This window comes from Terrapene carolina, unplaced genomic scaffold, assembly GCF_002925995.2.
Source record: "Terrapene carolina triunguis isolate 2854851 unplaced genomic scaffold, T_m_triunguis-2.0 Scaffold17, whole genome shotgun sequence".
NCBI classification, from domain to species: domain Eukaryota; kingdom Metazoa; phylum Chordata; order Testudines; family Emydidae; genus Terrapene; species Terrapene triunguis.
In genome coordinates, this window is record NW_020664368.1 from 1581890 (window position 1) to 1597494 (window position 15605).

General features: G+C 43.2%; 1 protein-coding gene across 1 annotated transcript in view; it reads left to right on the forward strand.

The window, feature by feature from the left end:
- Positions 1 to 14183, forward strand: part of LOC112111212 (seven in absentia homolog 3) — a 62380-nt gene extending 48197 nt beyond the window's left edge. Inside the window, exon 2 of the mRNA XM_024206532.2 lies at positions 13426 to 14183. Within this exon, the coding sequence (XP_024062300.2) occupies positions 13426 to 14019 (594 nt within the window). The 3' untranslated portion in view covers positions 14020 to 14183. The remainder of the gene's footprint in view (positions 1 to 13425) is intronic.
- The last annotated feature ends 1422 nt before the right edge of the window (positions 14184 to 15605 follow it).

Below are 15605 nucleotides of genomic sequence, written 5' to 3' on the forward strand. Positions count from 1 at the left end.
CTAGACTAAAGGTTATATTCGCTCCACTGTCCTATGCCCAATCCATCATCAGTATGAAAACATGTGCATAGAATACTTCTAATTTGTGCAGTATGTTGACTGCAGATTGCACTAACTGTTTCAGGTGAAACCACTGTCCAGCTGTGCCTAGGTTGATGTCAGCCAGGCTGCCTTGGCACTCCATGGAACATTTCTCCTTTGCTTTCATGCAAGTTATGCAGTCAGTGATGTCTGTTGCCTTCACTATCTTGCTTTCAAGCTCCTGAATGCACATTCCATCCCCATCCTGCACCTACTGAGTGCATAGCTGAACCTGCATCTCTGCACATTTGTGTAGCCAGTTATGAAAAGGTGTCATTGGCCGAGGAAAAGGAAGGTATGCACAGTCCCCCAGAATTACAGTGGGGATGGACACAACATCAGTGCTCCCTCCAGCCTAGAAGGGAAAGAAGGGGAACACTCTGCAACTCCACTCCCCCATCTTGGGCCTGGGAGGGGGATGGGTGAAGAGTCCCAGTAGTTGCAGGAGAGGCAGAGGTGGGGCTGGAAGAGGTGATGTGGGGACAGAATGGATGGAGAGCTGGGGGACAAGATTGATTTAAGGTTTGGGGAGCAGAATTAATTGCTGTGAAGGGAATGGGCAGATGTGGGGGTGAGAACACCTGCAGTGGGGGCCAAAAAAAGTCACATTAATAAATTTGGGAACATTGGAAACACACTCTCTCTCTCGGGGATGGGCAAGGGAGAAGTCAAAAATCAAAAGACTGGCCAAAAACCCCACAATATAATAGACTCATGGAAATAAAGCAGCATATATGGCCTGTAGATTCATAGACTCAAAGACTATAAGGCCAGAAGAGACCATTGTGATCATCTAGTCTGACCTTCTGCACATCATAGGCCATAGAACCTTGCTAATCCACTCCTGCAATAGGCCCATAACCTCTGGCCTCAAATCTTGATTTAAAAAGACTTCCAGTTATAGAGAATCCACCTTTTTTTCTAGTTCAAACTAGCAAGTGACTCATGTCCCATGCTGCAGAAGAAGGCAAAAAACCCCAGGGTCTCTACCAATCTGACTTTGGGGAAATTCCTTCCCGACCCCAAACATGGGGATCATTTAGACACCGAACACGTGGTTGAGCCACACCAGCCACACATCTGGGAAATAATTCTCTGTAGTAACTCAGAGCCCTCCCCAGCTAGTGTTCCATCTCCAGCTGTTGGAGATATTTGCTAATAACAGATGCAGATGGGCCATATCCTATTGTGCCATATGCAGATGGGCCATCATACCATTTGCTCCATAAATTTATCAAGTTCAGTCTTGAAGCTAGTTAGGTTTTTTGCCCCCACTGCTTCCCTTGGAAGACTGTTCCAGAACTTCACTGCTTTTGATGGTTAGACCCTTTGCAGTATTTCCCCCAGGAATTGAAATGGGGGGAGAGGATTTCAGATTTACAGGGGAGTGAGGGCTGAAGGGTGAGACTGTGAGGGCAAAGGTTATACTAGATTATCTTTAATCTCCACCTCATCCTCAGTGCTTAGTGCTTCTTCTTTCCTTGTTTTATTTATATAGCTAAAGAACATTTTATATTGGTTTTAATTTCCTTTGCAAGGTCCAGCTCTGTTTGGCTTTTGACAGTTCTCACTTTATCCTTTATTTCTTGACCTCCAAGAGGTAACTTTCCTTGCTGATCCATTCCTTCTTTCCTTCCTTGTAGACTTTCTGCTTTCTTTTAATAACCTATTTGAGATGCTTGTTCATCCAGTTTGATCTGCAACCCTTCCCTATGGGTATTTTCCCATTGATTGGGAACCCAGCTTTGGATAGTTGCTGCAACTTTGACTTAAATGTAATTCCAAGCCTCTCCACTTTCAGATCCTTGAATTCTTCACTCCAGTCAATTTCCCTAACTAATTCCCCAACCTCCCTTTTAAAAAATTAAGTTTGCCCTTTTGAAATCAAGGATCCTAGTTGCAAACCTATTTTTATTTATCCTTCCATTTAGTTTAAACTGAATTAACTCATGTTCACTCGAATGAAGGTTGTCCTCTACACCCAGGTCTTCTATGAGGTCCTCACTACTTACCAATACAAATCTTGTTGGTTCAGTGGCTATTTGGTGAAGAAATCTGTCAGCTATCACATTGAAGATGGGGCAACCAGATTCTACAGGGGTAGTGATCTCTCTTAATTTTCATTAGTTGTCTACATTTAGGGGAGCTCCTCCTCATGGTCTGGCACTGCAGTATCAGGGCTAGCTCACCACAGAGGCACAGAATAGTCTCTTTCCATATCCTGATGTCACACAGTCACTGCAGCTCATCCTAGGTCTTAAGAACAACTCAGTCACACTTGCCTGTGGTTGTAATGCACACTCAAAAGCCACACTTTGCCCACTGAAGATCAACTACCAGTACAGCTCAGAGCTGTCTACTCAGGCAGTGGTAGGTGCATGAACATTGCTCCATCATGAATCAGATGGGTGCTGACAGAAAATCCTTCATCTGCATTCCCACTGCCTCACAAATGCTTTTCAAAAGCTCCAATAGACATCCTTTTTTGCTGAGGAAGGACAGAGCTGAACATTCACTCTGGCGTCCATTTTGAGAAAAGGATGATGAAATCGTAAAAGTAATCAGTGGACTTACATGATTTTCACTGAGGAACTATGGGAGTTTAAGCTCTTCCACCACAGCTCCCCATAGCTCCCAGAAGACATGCTGAAATTTCTCAGAAGCCCCCACTTCAGCAAAGTGGGCCAAGAACTAAGGGATAGGTACCTGGAAGGGAATATGGTACAGTGCTAGCATGAACACAGAACAAAACTGCTGCCAACCTGCATCAAAAACAACATGAGTAGTGTGGAGACACAGCACTGTGTGATCCTACTGGTTCAGTTACTAATGGTGCAAAACTCTAGCGTCGACAAGGCTTAAAACAGCAATTTCTCTCCATATACAGTGGTGCCTCATTAGAAACGTTAACACATTCCAGCAGCAGAGTGTCACCATCTCATGCCTGATTATGTTGTAAACTGAGATGAGCAAAATGAGCTTGAAATTGTCCTCTCAGCACAAGTTGATAGTGGTGAAAATAACTCCTTCCACTACCAAACCTCTGACTAATATATATAGTACTTAAGATAATTTATGAATGCATCAGCAGACTAATAGGATTTCATGTAATTAAAATTTTAAATAAATCTCTAACATGGGCTCTGGTTTTGGATTTCTTAATTTCAGCTATGGAAATTTGGCTTTTGACATCGTGGGTTTTTCCCCCTCTTTTCTTTCATCCAACATTTATAAAATCTCATTAGCATACTAAAAAGAGCAGAAAAGAAATTAAATGAAGCCCAGAATTAAAAGGATCACTAGTTTCTTCATGTTAACTTTAGAGCTTTACTCCCTATGTGGTAGGTGTAAATAACATGTGGGTGTGTAACAGTGGGTGGCAAAGCTTTTATGAGTCAAATTGAAGCTAAGAATTAGAGAACTAGTGGAGATGGTTTCTATATGGGTGGGGCCCATATAAGTAGAGAAAAGGAGGATGTCAGGCAGAACATAGGAGAGGTAGCACATTTCACAGACTATGGCTCAAGTTAATAGATCGGGTCCCTTTTAAGGAACATTTATACAATTTTTGATAGAAAATCATAACCTCTCTATAGAAGATGCGGAGCTCTGTCCCTTAAGCAGCCTGCATCAGCTAAGGAAAGAAGGGTTCATCTGGGGCCTTCCAACCCCCCCCCCCTTCTCCCCTCTGCACCAGGGGCTTCCTGGGCACCAGGCCTTGTTCCTTCGCTTAGGGCTGTCAACTTTCTGATTGCAGAAAACCGAACATCCCTGCCCCACCCCCTGCCCTGCCCCTTTATGGAGGCCCTGCCTCCACCCACCCCTTCTCCAAGGCCCCGCCCCTACTCACTCCATTCCCCCCTCCCTCCATTGCTCGCTCTCCCCCACCCTCGCTCATTTTTACCCGGTTGGGCAAGGGGTTGGGTGTGGGAGGGGGTGAGGGCTCCGGAGTGGGGCAAGAAATGAGGGGTTCAGAGTGTGGGAGGAGGCTCTGGCTGGGGCAGGGTGATAGGGTGTGGGAGGCAGTACGGGCTGTGGGTGCAGGCTCTGGGTGGGGCCAGAAATGACAGGTTCAGGGTACAGGTGGGCTCCGGGCTGCAGCAGGGGGGTGAGGTGTAGGAGGAGGTGAGGACTCGGGCTGGGAGTGTGGGCTTTGGTGTGGGGCTGGGGATGAGGGGTCTGGGTTGCAGGAGGGGGCTCAGGGCTGGGGCCAGGGGTTGGGGTGCAGGCTCTGGGAGGGAGTTTAGGTGTGGGAGGGGGCTTGGGGCTGGGGGTTGGAGTGCAGGACGGGGTTTGGGGTGCAGGCTCCAGGCAGCGCTTACCTCAGGCAGCTCATGGAAGGGCCACACATTGAACAACAAGAAGAAAAAAGAATTAAGTAAGCACCATCCAATCTGTGCACCAATTTCCATACCCTGATAGCCACCTCTCCCAAACAGCCAGCATTGACACAGGAATTGAAGACAGGATCCACTGTGCCAGCACATCCTTTGGAAAACTACTCAAACGAGCCTTCAGTGATAGAGATTTGCAAACAGGCACTAAAATTTTGGTTTACAATGCAGTTGTCATCCCCACTCTTCTCTATGTGTGTGAGACCTGAGTAAACTATAGACAACATCTCAAGTGGCTGAATTGGTTCCAGCGCTGCCTCAGGAGGATTCTTAGGATCTGCTGGGAAGACTGACGCACTAACATTAGCATTCTCTCTGCAGCCAACATCAGCAGTATAGAAGGGCAGGTCATGAAACACCAACGCAGCTGGGCTGGCCACTGTGTACGTAGGCCTGACACTCACCTCCTGAAGCAAGTACTCTTCTCTCAGTTAAGTCAGGGAAGAATGTTGGCATACTGTGGGGCCATGAGGGTACCCATAGCAGTGCCGCTGACTTGAAGGTATAAATAGTCCCCATATCTGAAATAGTTGTGGGTGAGGGGACGATTTATACCTTCAAGTCAATGGCACTGCTATGGGTACCTGCATGGCCCCACAGTATGCCAACATTTTTATGGCTGACTTAGAACAACACTTCCTCAACTCTCGTCCCCTAGCGCCCCTGCTCTACTTGTGCTAGATTATGACATCTTCATCATCTGGACCCATGGGAAGGAGGCCCTTGAGGAATTCCACCAGGATTTCAACAATTTCCACCCCACCATCAACCTCAGCCTGGACCAGTCCACACAAGAGATCCACTTCCTGGACACTATAGTGCAAATAAGCTATGGTCATATGAACACCACCCTATACTGGAAACCTACCAACTGCTATACTTACCTATATGCCTCCAGCTTTCATCCAGACCACATCACACGATCCATTGACTACAGCCAAGTCCTAAAATACAACCGCATTTGCTCCAATCCCTCAGACAGAGACAAACACCTAAGGATTTCTATCAAGCGTTCTTAAAACTACAATACCCACCTGGGGAAGTGAAGAAACAGATTGACAGAGCCAGAAGGGTACCCAGAAGTCACCTACTACAGGACAGGCCCAACAAAGAAAGTAACAGAACGCCACTAGCCATCACCTACAGACCCCAACTAAAACCTCTCCAGTGCATCATCAAGGATCTACAACCTATCCTGGAGGACGATCCCTCATTCTCACAGATCTTGGGAGACAGGCCAGTCCTCGCTTACAGACAGCCCCCCCACCCTGAATCAAATACTCACCAGCAACTACACACCACACAACAGAAACACTAACCCAGGAATCAATCCCTCCAACAAACCCCATTGCCAACTCTGTCCGCATATCTATTCAAGGGACACCATCATAGGACCTAACCACATCAGCCACACCATCAGGGGCTCATTCACTTGCACCAGTAGGAGAGCACTTCAGTCTCCCTGGACACTCAATAACAGACTTAAAAGTGGCCATTCTTCAACAAAAAACTTCAAAAACAGACTTCAACGAAAAACTGCAGAGCTGGAATTTAATTTGCAAACTGGACACCATCAAATTAGGTCTGAATAAAGACTGGGAGTGGCTGGATCACTACAAAAAGTAATTTTCCCTCTGATATTCAAACCTTCTTGTCAACTGTTGGGAATGGGCCACATCCACCCTAATTGAATTGGCCTCGTTAGCACTGACCCCCCACTTGGTAAGGCAACTCCCATCTTTTCATGTGCTGTATATTTATAGCTGCCTACTGTATTTTTCACTCCATGCATCTGATGAAGTGGGTTATAGCCCACGAAAGCTTATGCCCAAATAAATTTATTAGTCTCTAAGATGCCACAAGGACTCTTGGTTGTTTTTGCTGATACAGGCTAATGTGGCTACCCCTCTGAAACCTTAAAAAGAGAGGCATCAACCCAACAAACTGGGAGAACTCAGTGCAGAAAACACTGGTGTCACACCATACACCAAGCCACAGCTCACTCTGTTTCCTTCCCCTCTTGTCCCATACCCCTATGCCAGGGATCCCCAGTTTTCTAAAGTTCCACTCCCAGTATTTCTCTTAGCATTAGGGGCTGTGGGTGGGGGGGCTTGAATACTGGCCCACAGAGTTCTTAGGCTCTAGTAAGTTCTGACTTGCCACCTAGTGACCCCCATTGGTTGCTAGAACAAGAAGCTGAACTCTGTCCGAGGACTCTAGGATCTGATTGGCAGAACTTTAGGGGTCCTGATTGGCTCCCTGCTTGTATTTAAACTGAGCAGAGGAACAGGAATTTGTCCATGCAACTGGATTTTTCCTGTTTAGAACTGCTTTCTTTACACTACCTGCTCCTGCTGCTTGACTCTGATCTCCTGGTAACCTGATCTTACCTGCCCCGTGACACCCAACTCCTCATATGCCCTCTGGCCTCTTTCAGACTCTGACCTTCTGGTATTGGACTCAACCTGGTGCTCAACACTCACTCTGACCACTAAATCAGATTATTCTCATCCCAGTCATGACACCAATTCAGTCCCAGTTTCCCCCAGATTCCAGTCCCAATCCTCTCCCATGGCTCCTTGTTCCATTCTACACGCCCCGCCTCCCCCCTTAAGTCTGGATCTTGTCCACTCTGCACTCAAATCAGGCAGTTTGCTCCTCAAATTGACCAGTCTTATCTCGGAGTGGGGTGGGGCGGATGGGAGCATATGAGGGACAGGCTCCTTGTTCTTAGTACTGGTGTCCAGTCCCAATCCAGCCCACAGCAGCACAGAGAAAGTCCTACTATGCCTTGGGCTGGTGCATGCTCAGTGTGATGGAATCTTTGGGGAATTTATCTGTTCAAGTCTCTTCTGAGGATATGCACGTTTGATTTTTCAGATGCTTATAACTTAGCAAAACTTGAGTGGAATGTCACAGGAACAGCAAAAGGCACATCTCTGACACAAAGGTTGCCCCCTTCCAAATTTCAAGTCCTTGCTCCAAAACAAGGAGGGGGGTGGACATTATGTTGTTCTGGGGGGCTCCACTCACCATCTCAAGATTTAAATAGGCTTATCCCTTTTACCAGAGCTACATTCACTTACAAAACATTTGTGGAAAGGGTGTTTATTGTGGAAGTTTAATAACTTTGTGATAAATATTTGTTGAAGTTTAAGAACTGTTAGAGGTCTGTCATTTTTATATTGTAACTATTGAACCTCAATAAATATGGTTTTAATAATTAAATGGCATTTAATTAAACACTAAAAGTGACTTTTTAACTCCTTGACTGCTGCTGAATGTCCCACGTTCCATATTTGATGCAGAATGCACATTCTGAGCTCTGCTGGGATGTATAAAAAAAAAAAAAAACAAGAATCAAGAACAACCTGATGTTTCATTGATTTTAAATGGAACATCAATAGGATTCTGCAGCACAGCTAATAGAGTGGAGGACAAGCAGCAAATTGGTTACATTTAATCAATTCCTTATTTGAGCTACTTCATTTAAAGTGTGGATCTCAGATTATATGAATGAACATCAAAACTGCATGAGGGAGAAAATTCAGACATGGACTTTAGAACTAAAAATCATTCATAAACTGGGAAGAAATATATAACATGTGATGTGTGTCATAGATGAGGTGTGCAGGGGCTGGGGAGGGCATAGGAGTCTAATTCAAAGAGAACTTTATCTGCCTTAACTGACATGTAAAAATATGGGAGCGAGGGTCTACCAAGCCTTTGTAATTCAGCACAAAAGTTCAAGCACCCGAGGAAACAAGTCATTTGTGTCCATAAAAGGAACAGTGTCTACTTCTCACCTGCACTATTTGTAAAATTCCAGCTTATCAAGGTGCACTTGGCTGTCACTCAACCTAAATTTTCACAAAAAATCAGAAATGTAGGGCTGCAAGTGACTTCGAGAAGTCATCAAGTCCAGCGTCCTGCACTGGGGTTGGAGCAAATAAACCTGTGTCTCTCTGGCAGGTGTTTGTCTAACCTGTTCTTAAAAGCCTCTAGTGACAGGGATTCCACAACCTTCCTTGGTAACCTATTCCAGTACTTAACTATCCTTGGAGTTAGAAAGATTTTCCTAATATCTAACCTAAATTTGCCTTGCTGCAGATTAAGCCTATTATTTCTTGTCCTACTATTAGTGACATGGAGAACAATTGATCACCATCCTCTTTATAACAGCCCTGCACATATTTAAACATATAAGGTCCTCCCTCAGTCTTCTCTTCTCAAAACTAAACATGCTCCGGTTTTTTTTAATGTTTCCTCATAGGTCAGGTTTTCTAAATGACATATCATTTTCGTTGTTGTCCTCTAGACACTCTCCAATTTGTCCACATCTGTTTTAAAGAGCAGTGCCCCAGACTGGACACAATATTCCAGCTGAGGCCTCACCAATGCTGAGGAGAGTGGGACAGTTACTTCTCGTGTTTTACATACATCACTCCTGTTAATGTGCCCCAGATTGATATTAGCCTTTTTAGCAACCGCATCACATTTTGGCTCATGTTCAGTTTCTGATCAACTATGACTCCAGATCCTTTTCGGTGGTACTTCTTCCTGGCCAGTTATTTCCCATTTTCTATTTTTGTATTTGATATTTCTTTCCAAAGTGTAGTATATTGCACTTGTCTTTATTGAATTTCATCTTGTTGGTTTCAGACAAATTCTCCAATTTGTCAAAGTCATTTTGAATTCTAGTCCTGTCCTCCCAAGTGCTTGCAACCTCTCCCAGCTTGGTGTCATTTGCATATTTTTTCCACTTCATTATACAAGTCATTAATGAAAATGTTGAATAGTACCAGAGCTAGGAGAGACCCTTGTGGGACCCCACTAGATACATCCTCCCAGTCTGGCAGTGAACCATTGATAACTACTCTTTGAGTACAGTCTTTCGACCAGTTGAGCACCTACCTTATAGTAATTTCATCTAGCTCACATTTCTCTAGTTTGTGTATGAGAATGTCATATGGGACTGTGTCAAAAGCGTTACTAAAAATTAAGAAAAATCCCATCTACTGCCAAAATGGCAGTATAAAGAGAGTGCAGTCTTCTGGGAAGAGCAGGGTGTTGGGACTCCTGGGTTTTATCTTCTGCTCTGCCACTGATTTGCTGAGTGACCCTGTGCAAAGACTCCCATTGACTTTGACTTTGGATCAGGCCCATGACCTGTCTGAGCAAATAAGCAAGGATTTTGTGAGAATTAATTGATGTTTCTAAAGCACGCTGTGATCACTGGATAAAACCCAGTTATACAAGTATCCAGAAAGATCTGACTACTAACAGCAGTTGCTCTTCTGTCAGCAATCCTTATTGGCCAGGTACAAAGAGAGTCACCCCTGCTCACTGAGCGTGATGTTCTCATTTTCCTGTCAGCTAACAGAAACGAATAACCCTACGGTCCTCAGTCATTACTAAAGCAAAGGCCAAATTCTTCTCTCACATACATTAGTGTAGATCTAAAATATTCAGATTATTTATATCCCAGTAGTGCTAACAGGTCCTAATGAAGATCGGGGCCCCATTGTGCTAGGTGCTGTATATGCGCTTGTGGTGACACTGTCTGCTTCAAAGAATTGACAGTCTATATAGTCCAGACAGACAAATGGTGCAAGAAAGGAAAGCTCATGATCCCTGTTTTACAGCTGGAGAATGGAGTCAGAGAGAGATTAAGTGATGTGCCCAAGTTCAAACAGAAAATGTGTGGAAGAGACAGAAACTGAACCTGGATCTTCTTCATCTTAACAACAAACCCAAACGTCCTCTCTCTTGTTTTGTAATTCAGCTGAGTTTGCCATGTATTTATGAATATGCCTTTTAGCAAATGGATCAGTTAGGCATTGCACTTGATTGTTTGTTTTTAAAGAGAACCACAGTCCAATAAGTCTTACCTTTAAAAAAAATGACAGAAGGAAGCTGTTTGTGTGGGTCAAACATGGGGAAAAGTTCATAAGTATTCATTTGAACACTTAAACTAATTCACTATTGTTATATTCATGCCTCTTTGTGTGTGTGGGTGCAACTCATGCCTGTGCGTAGAACCAGCAAAAGGCCTATATACCACTTAAATCTCAAGGGTTTTAGGAGATATTCTAGCAAATGAGTTTTCTGGCAGGAATGTTCATTGAGACTATGGATTTTAAACAAATCTTGCAAAATATTTGCAGAAGTGAATTTTGAATTCATACGTGTAAGTATTCACACCAGAAACTCAATGCCAAGGGTTGCTGTTATCCAGTCAGACAATAGAAACTCACCATGTGACCTTCATGTAATCAACCTATCTTGAAGTTCCAGTATTTCATACTAATCTGACCTGAAACAAGATACCAACCTGGCATTCTTCACTGAAATGATATAACAAATCCTTTCCAATACTGAATACATTTGAGAAATTCACAATTTGTTTGTGGAAAATTCACAAAGCTAGGAAGAGGTAAAATTCAATGAATTAAATTATTCATTACAAATTATTTACAAAGCTTCTGAGCCACTAAAGAATGATTGTCATAGCATGATATTTGCAGAGACATGTCTTTTTTTTTACCTTGACTACGATTCAGATGGATGAGCTACCATTATACACCATGCTAGTGTAACTTATCAAATTAGGAGAATACATTTTTAAATTCAATTACACTCTCAATGGAAATGGTTTCTCTGACTCTGGTAATCTTTGGAGAGGAATTATACACAGTTAATAAAGCTTTACATTTCAAAACCTAATTTTGAATGTTATTCCAGAGGTTAATTTAAGATCCATCTTCCAAAATGGAAGTTAAATAAAACTGATAGACGGTTGGAATTTGTTGAGTGGTTGAGAGGCTTATCAGCATGTGAGTAAGAGTTCATTAGTTTTAATTAGTATAATCACTAATGTTGCATTAACAATTTGCTGAGTGAAAGTAATTGCTCACACCCATTGTATTAGATGGGGAGATTAGAATTCATTTTATGAAGCAATTAGCATTTCAGTGATTTAAAAAAGGGCCTTTTATGATCTGCTGTCGCAATAACCTCCTTCACCAAAATATGGTTTAAATTAACTATAACTTTCATCCAAATAAGAAGAAGGAAGAAATGCAGGATAAAGTGTGAACCTGTCATCCCTTTATGATAAGCAGGCAGCTAAAGGCAGACACCTTAATTAGTTTATAATGATCTACTTTATTTTCCAGGCAATGCTGGTTATTTATCAATCTTTGGTTCAGTATCTTGTTGGAAATTTTAAATTCTTGGATTTTAACACAACAAAATACATACATAATAATTTGGAGTAATAATTCTCCAAAGCAAGTACTAGATGGTTCAGTACATGTTTAAATGATCCATTACTCTTTGCATCAAATATCGAAGAAAGTAGATGTACAGGGTCTCAGTGAGTACCACCAATTACACAGCAGCACATTTAACACTGTCTTCTGCCCACTGTAGCTTTAGAGGTTACATATCAAAATTCAATAGCCTGAAAAGCCTAGACTATACAATCATGCCTTTCAAGTGAATATTGATCATTTACATAGTGGGGCAATTTACGAGTGGATATCCCCCAGGATGTCTGGGGTGACAAAGTCCAAGTGATGTGGAAATAATAATGGAAGGAGACTTCAGTCCAGAATGTGGGACAGGGTGGGATAGTTAGGCCTCAGCAACTTGACATTCACAAGCGAACGCCAAATGGCCTGATAAATTCCCAGTTCTACTAGAGACATAATCAGGAGAGGGGCGGGTGATAGCTGTTCTGATACATACTGTTGTTTCCTACTTCAGGTGAAATGTGTTAAAATGAACAGTATTGCCGGACAAAGTGTCAAAACATTATATCAACACATTCATTTCAGCACATGGTTTGTTCTGCAACAGCATGCTCATTGTCTCTCATTGCTTTTGCTGGTGCATGAACACCTCCCATGGCTGAAAATGGGTAAAGAGACTTGGGTTTCAAGTAGTAAACTGCCACTAGTGTCAAGCGAACTTTGAAGGGTTGAATACTCACTGCATTCTTTTTCCTCTGTCACTCACAAAATCCTGTGCTGAAGAGGTGTTGGCAGGTCCTCTCAGAGCAGTGGATCTTGGAGTTAGCTCCCCATTGAGATGTATGAGACAGTTCCTATCGCTCAGAGCTATTGTTTCAGGATGCCCGCAGACTGAGGCAGAGGTCACTTCATCAATTAAACTCAAAAATATAAATTGAGTGTTTCTTCACACCCATGAGGATAGAAACTTGTATTTTTTTTTTAATGAAAGCTGAAATGTTGACACAATCACCAGGACTCCAAGAGCTGGTGTCTCTGTACATGGGCTATTGTGCCACTGCCTCAATCTGTTGTGTGTCCACCTTTAGATCTATATATGGATAAAAAAGCAAGATTTAGGCACAAAGTATTTTTTTTCATAAAGAAAAATACTGAGGCCATCATACGCAATGAAAATTGATTTTGGTTCACAAATTATGTGTTATGCAACATGTTATTTCAGATTTAAAAAAAAAGTACATGTTTGCCAGAGTGTCTCATTAAAGGGTAATAAAGCTATAAATATTGCATTTCCCTGTTAGGAGCTCTAGGAGCCATAACTGCATAAAATGCCCCATACTCTCCTTGTTTTTTACAAAATACAGATTTGTTTCCCTTGAACTAATGCAATTGCTTTTTAAAACACATACATCACTTTCATTTAAGATGATTTATTGCAGTCCTGCTGGTTTATCTTTTCCCCTGCAGAACGAGACAGCTGCTGGCACCTTTTGCTGTCTATACAAGTCCACATCTTGCTCACAGTGGGTATGTCTGATCTCAAAGGTGCTGAGTTCCTTCTGCTTCCATTGATGTCAATAGGATTTGCAGGTGCTCAGCACCTCTCAGGACCAGGCCCTGTAAGTATGTTCCAAGTCAGTGCCTGGAATGGTATCCCCAGCTTTCATCATGTTTTTTTTCTCTTCTTCTTGCAGTATGTGTCAAACAGGCATGCAGTCGGTCAGACCTCCACAGAGCAAGGCAGCCTTCATTCCCACCATCCCCTCGAGACAGTGCATGACCCGCAACTGATTCCTTGCATGTGCCCTCTGTTTTCTTGTCAATGGGAAGGCCATGTAGAAGTGGTGGTATCACATCTGAGACAGACGCATCGGATCAACATCCTTCATGGGGCAGAGATTGTTTTCCTGGCCACAGACATGCACCTCCCTGCACCAACAGATTGGATAATAATGCATTCTTGCCTGGGCCACTATTTTTTGCTTGTGATCAGGAAGCAGGAGAAATACGAAGGCCACCCCCAGTTCTTTGCCACCATGATGTTGATTGGCACCCCCACACAAGCCGATAACTTCACCTACAGGCTTGAGCTCAACAGGAATCAGAGGCGCCTGAAGTGGGAAGCTACCCCGAGATCGGTCCTGGAGTGCGTTGACTCTGTCATATCAGACGGCGATTGCCTTGTCCTTAACACCTCACTGGCCCAGCTCTTCTCTGATAATGGAAGCCTGGCTATAGGAATTGCAATAACTGCGAGCAAAGTTCACGCTGCTGAAGCAGAAATGTAAAGAAGAAAACTCTGTGCTTCAGCAGCTGGAGAAAGCCAGAACTAATGGACTTTTTGGGGGTCTCAGGTCTTTTGTGGTCTTTCGTACCTGTCCACAGTGGGCATTATGTAAACATCCAGTGATTAAGGCCTTTGTGTAATGTATTCGCTGTTTTGTTAATACAATTTTACGACACATTTTAACGGTGATAATCAAGTTGTTGTCTCCATCAAAATAAGCCACTGAATCTCTTGAGCAGAGACTGCCAGCATGGAAAGAACCAGCAGGGTGACTTGTAGAATCCTTGGTTTGGATACACTATGCAAATACTTTTCCTTTAGTGTCTGCCTAATAACCAAGTACTAATGAAGCTCTCTGTTCCTGGTAGTAAGGTGAAATATTTTCTATGGGACAGAGGTTCTTGCTTGGCCCATTTGTGGGTGTCACTCATTAGCAACTGCATAGGAAGTGGGGGACTGCAATTAGTTTGCTTAAAATGGAGCAACTTGCAGCTGTCCAAAGCTTTAAGGCACTACGCAAGAAGATGGCAAGCTCCAGCATGCAATACTCCATCAGACCTCAGCAGATGGTCTGCATAGAACATTGCATCATATGACCCACCACCTCTAGGAGCCACTATCATTATTTAAAGGCCAGGGGGAATCATAGACCTAATATCAAATGGCAGATCATATTTATCCCACAGTTATTGTTTATTAACAACAATAACAGCCATGATCATTTAACACTGCTAATGAGGTGGAGACTAAAGCCCACAAACAAGTTGGGCCACATTGTGCTAGGCACTGTACAAACATATAATAAATGACAGTCCTTTCCCCCAAAAGCTTATAGTCTAAGGGCATGTCGACTCTGCAGTTGGGAGCTTGCCCCCCAGCCTGGATAAACAGACATGCTATGGTCGCTCAAGCTAGCACACTAGAGATAGTAGCGTGGACATTGTGGCACAGGTGGTGGTATGTGTTAGCCACCTGAGTACAGACCCAGTGGGTTGGGTGGGCTTGTACTAGGGCAGCTCCACACTCCTATTTTTATTGTGTTAGCTCAAGCAGAGCTAGCACGTATCATCTACCTGGATTGGAAGGCATGCAGGCAGCTGCAATGTAGACACACCCTAGAGGACATGCTTTGGCCTCTCATTATATAGAACAGGCACTGATGATCCATTCATCCCTTAGATTACACTGTCCACTTGAAGAAAAACCCACTACCTTTACAGAGTATTCACTCCTCACTGATCCAGGGCCTGGAAATCTAACCCTTTAAATCAGATACCACCACCCAGCTGGACGTCATATTGAACCAAATTAAGTTATATTCTCATATCGCTCTCGAGAGTGGCTGGCTTGCTAGAGGAAAACCAATCTGTCTCTAAAAATCAAGGTATCCATAATCTATCATGAGGGCTTTCATTGTTTAACATTTATTTTCTCAAATATTCAAAGGGCATTTTTCAGAAAAGAAATCTAAAGCCCGCCAAAGTTTCCAGGATAAGTATTGCAGCGTGATTGTGCTGTTGTATTCCTGGCCCTCAGCCTCATGGCTTTCACTCATTAATACAGATTTTAAAGTGACAGCTGGAATAT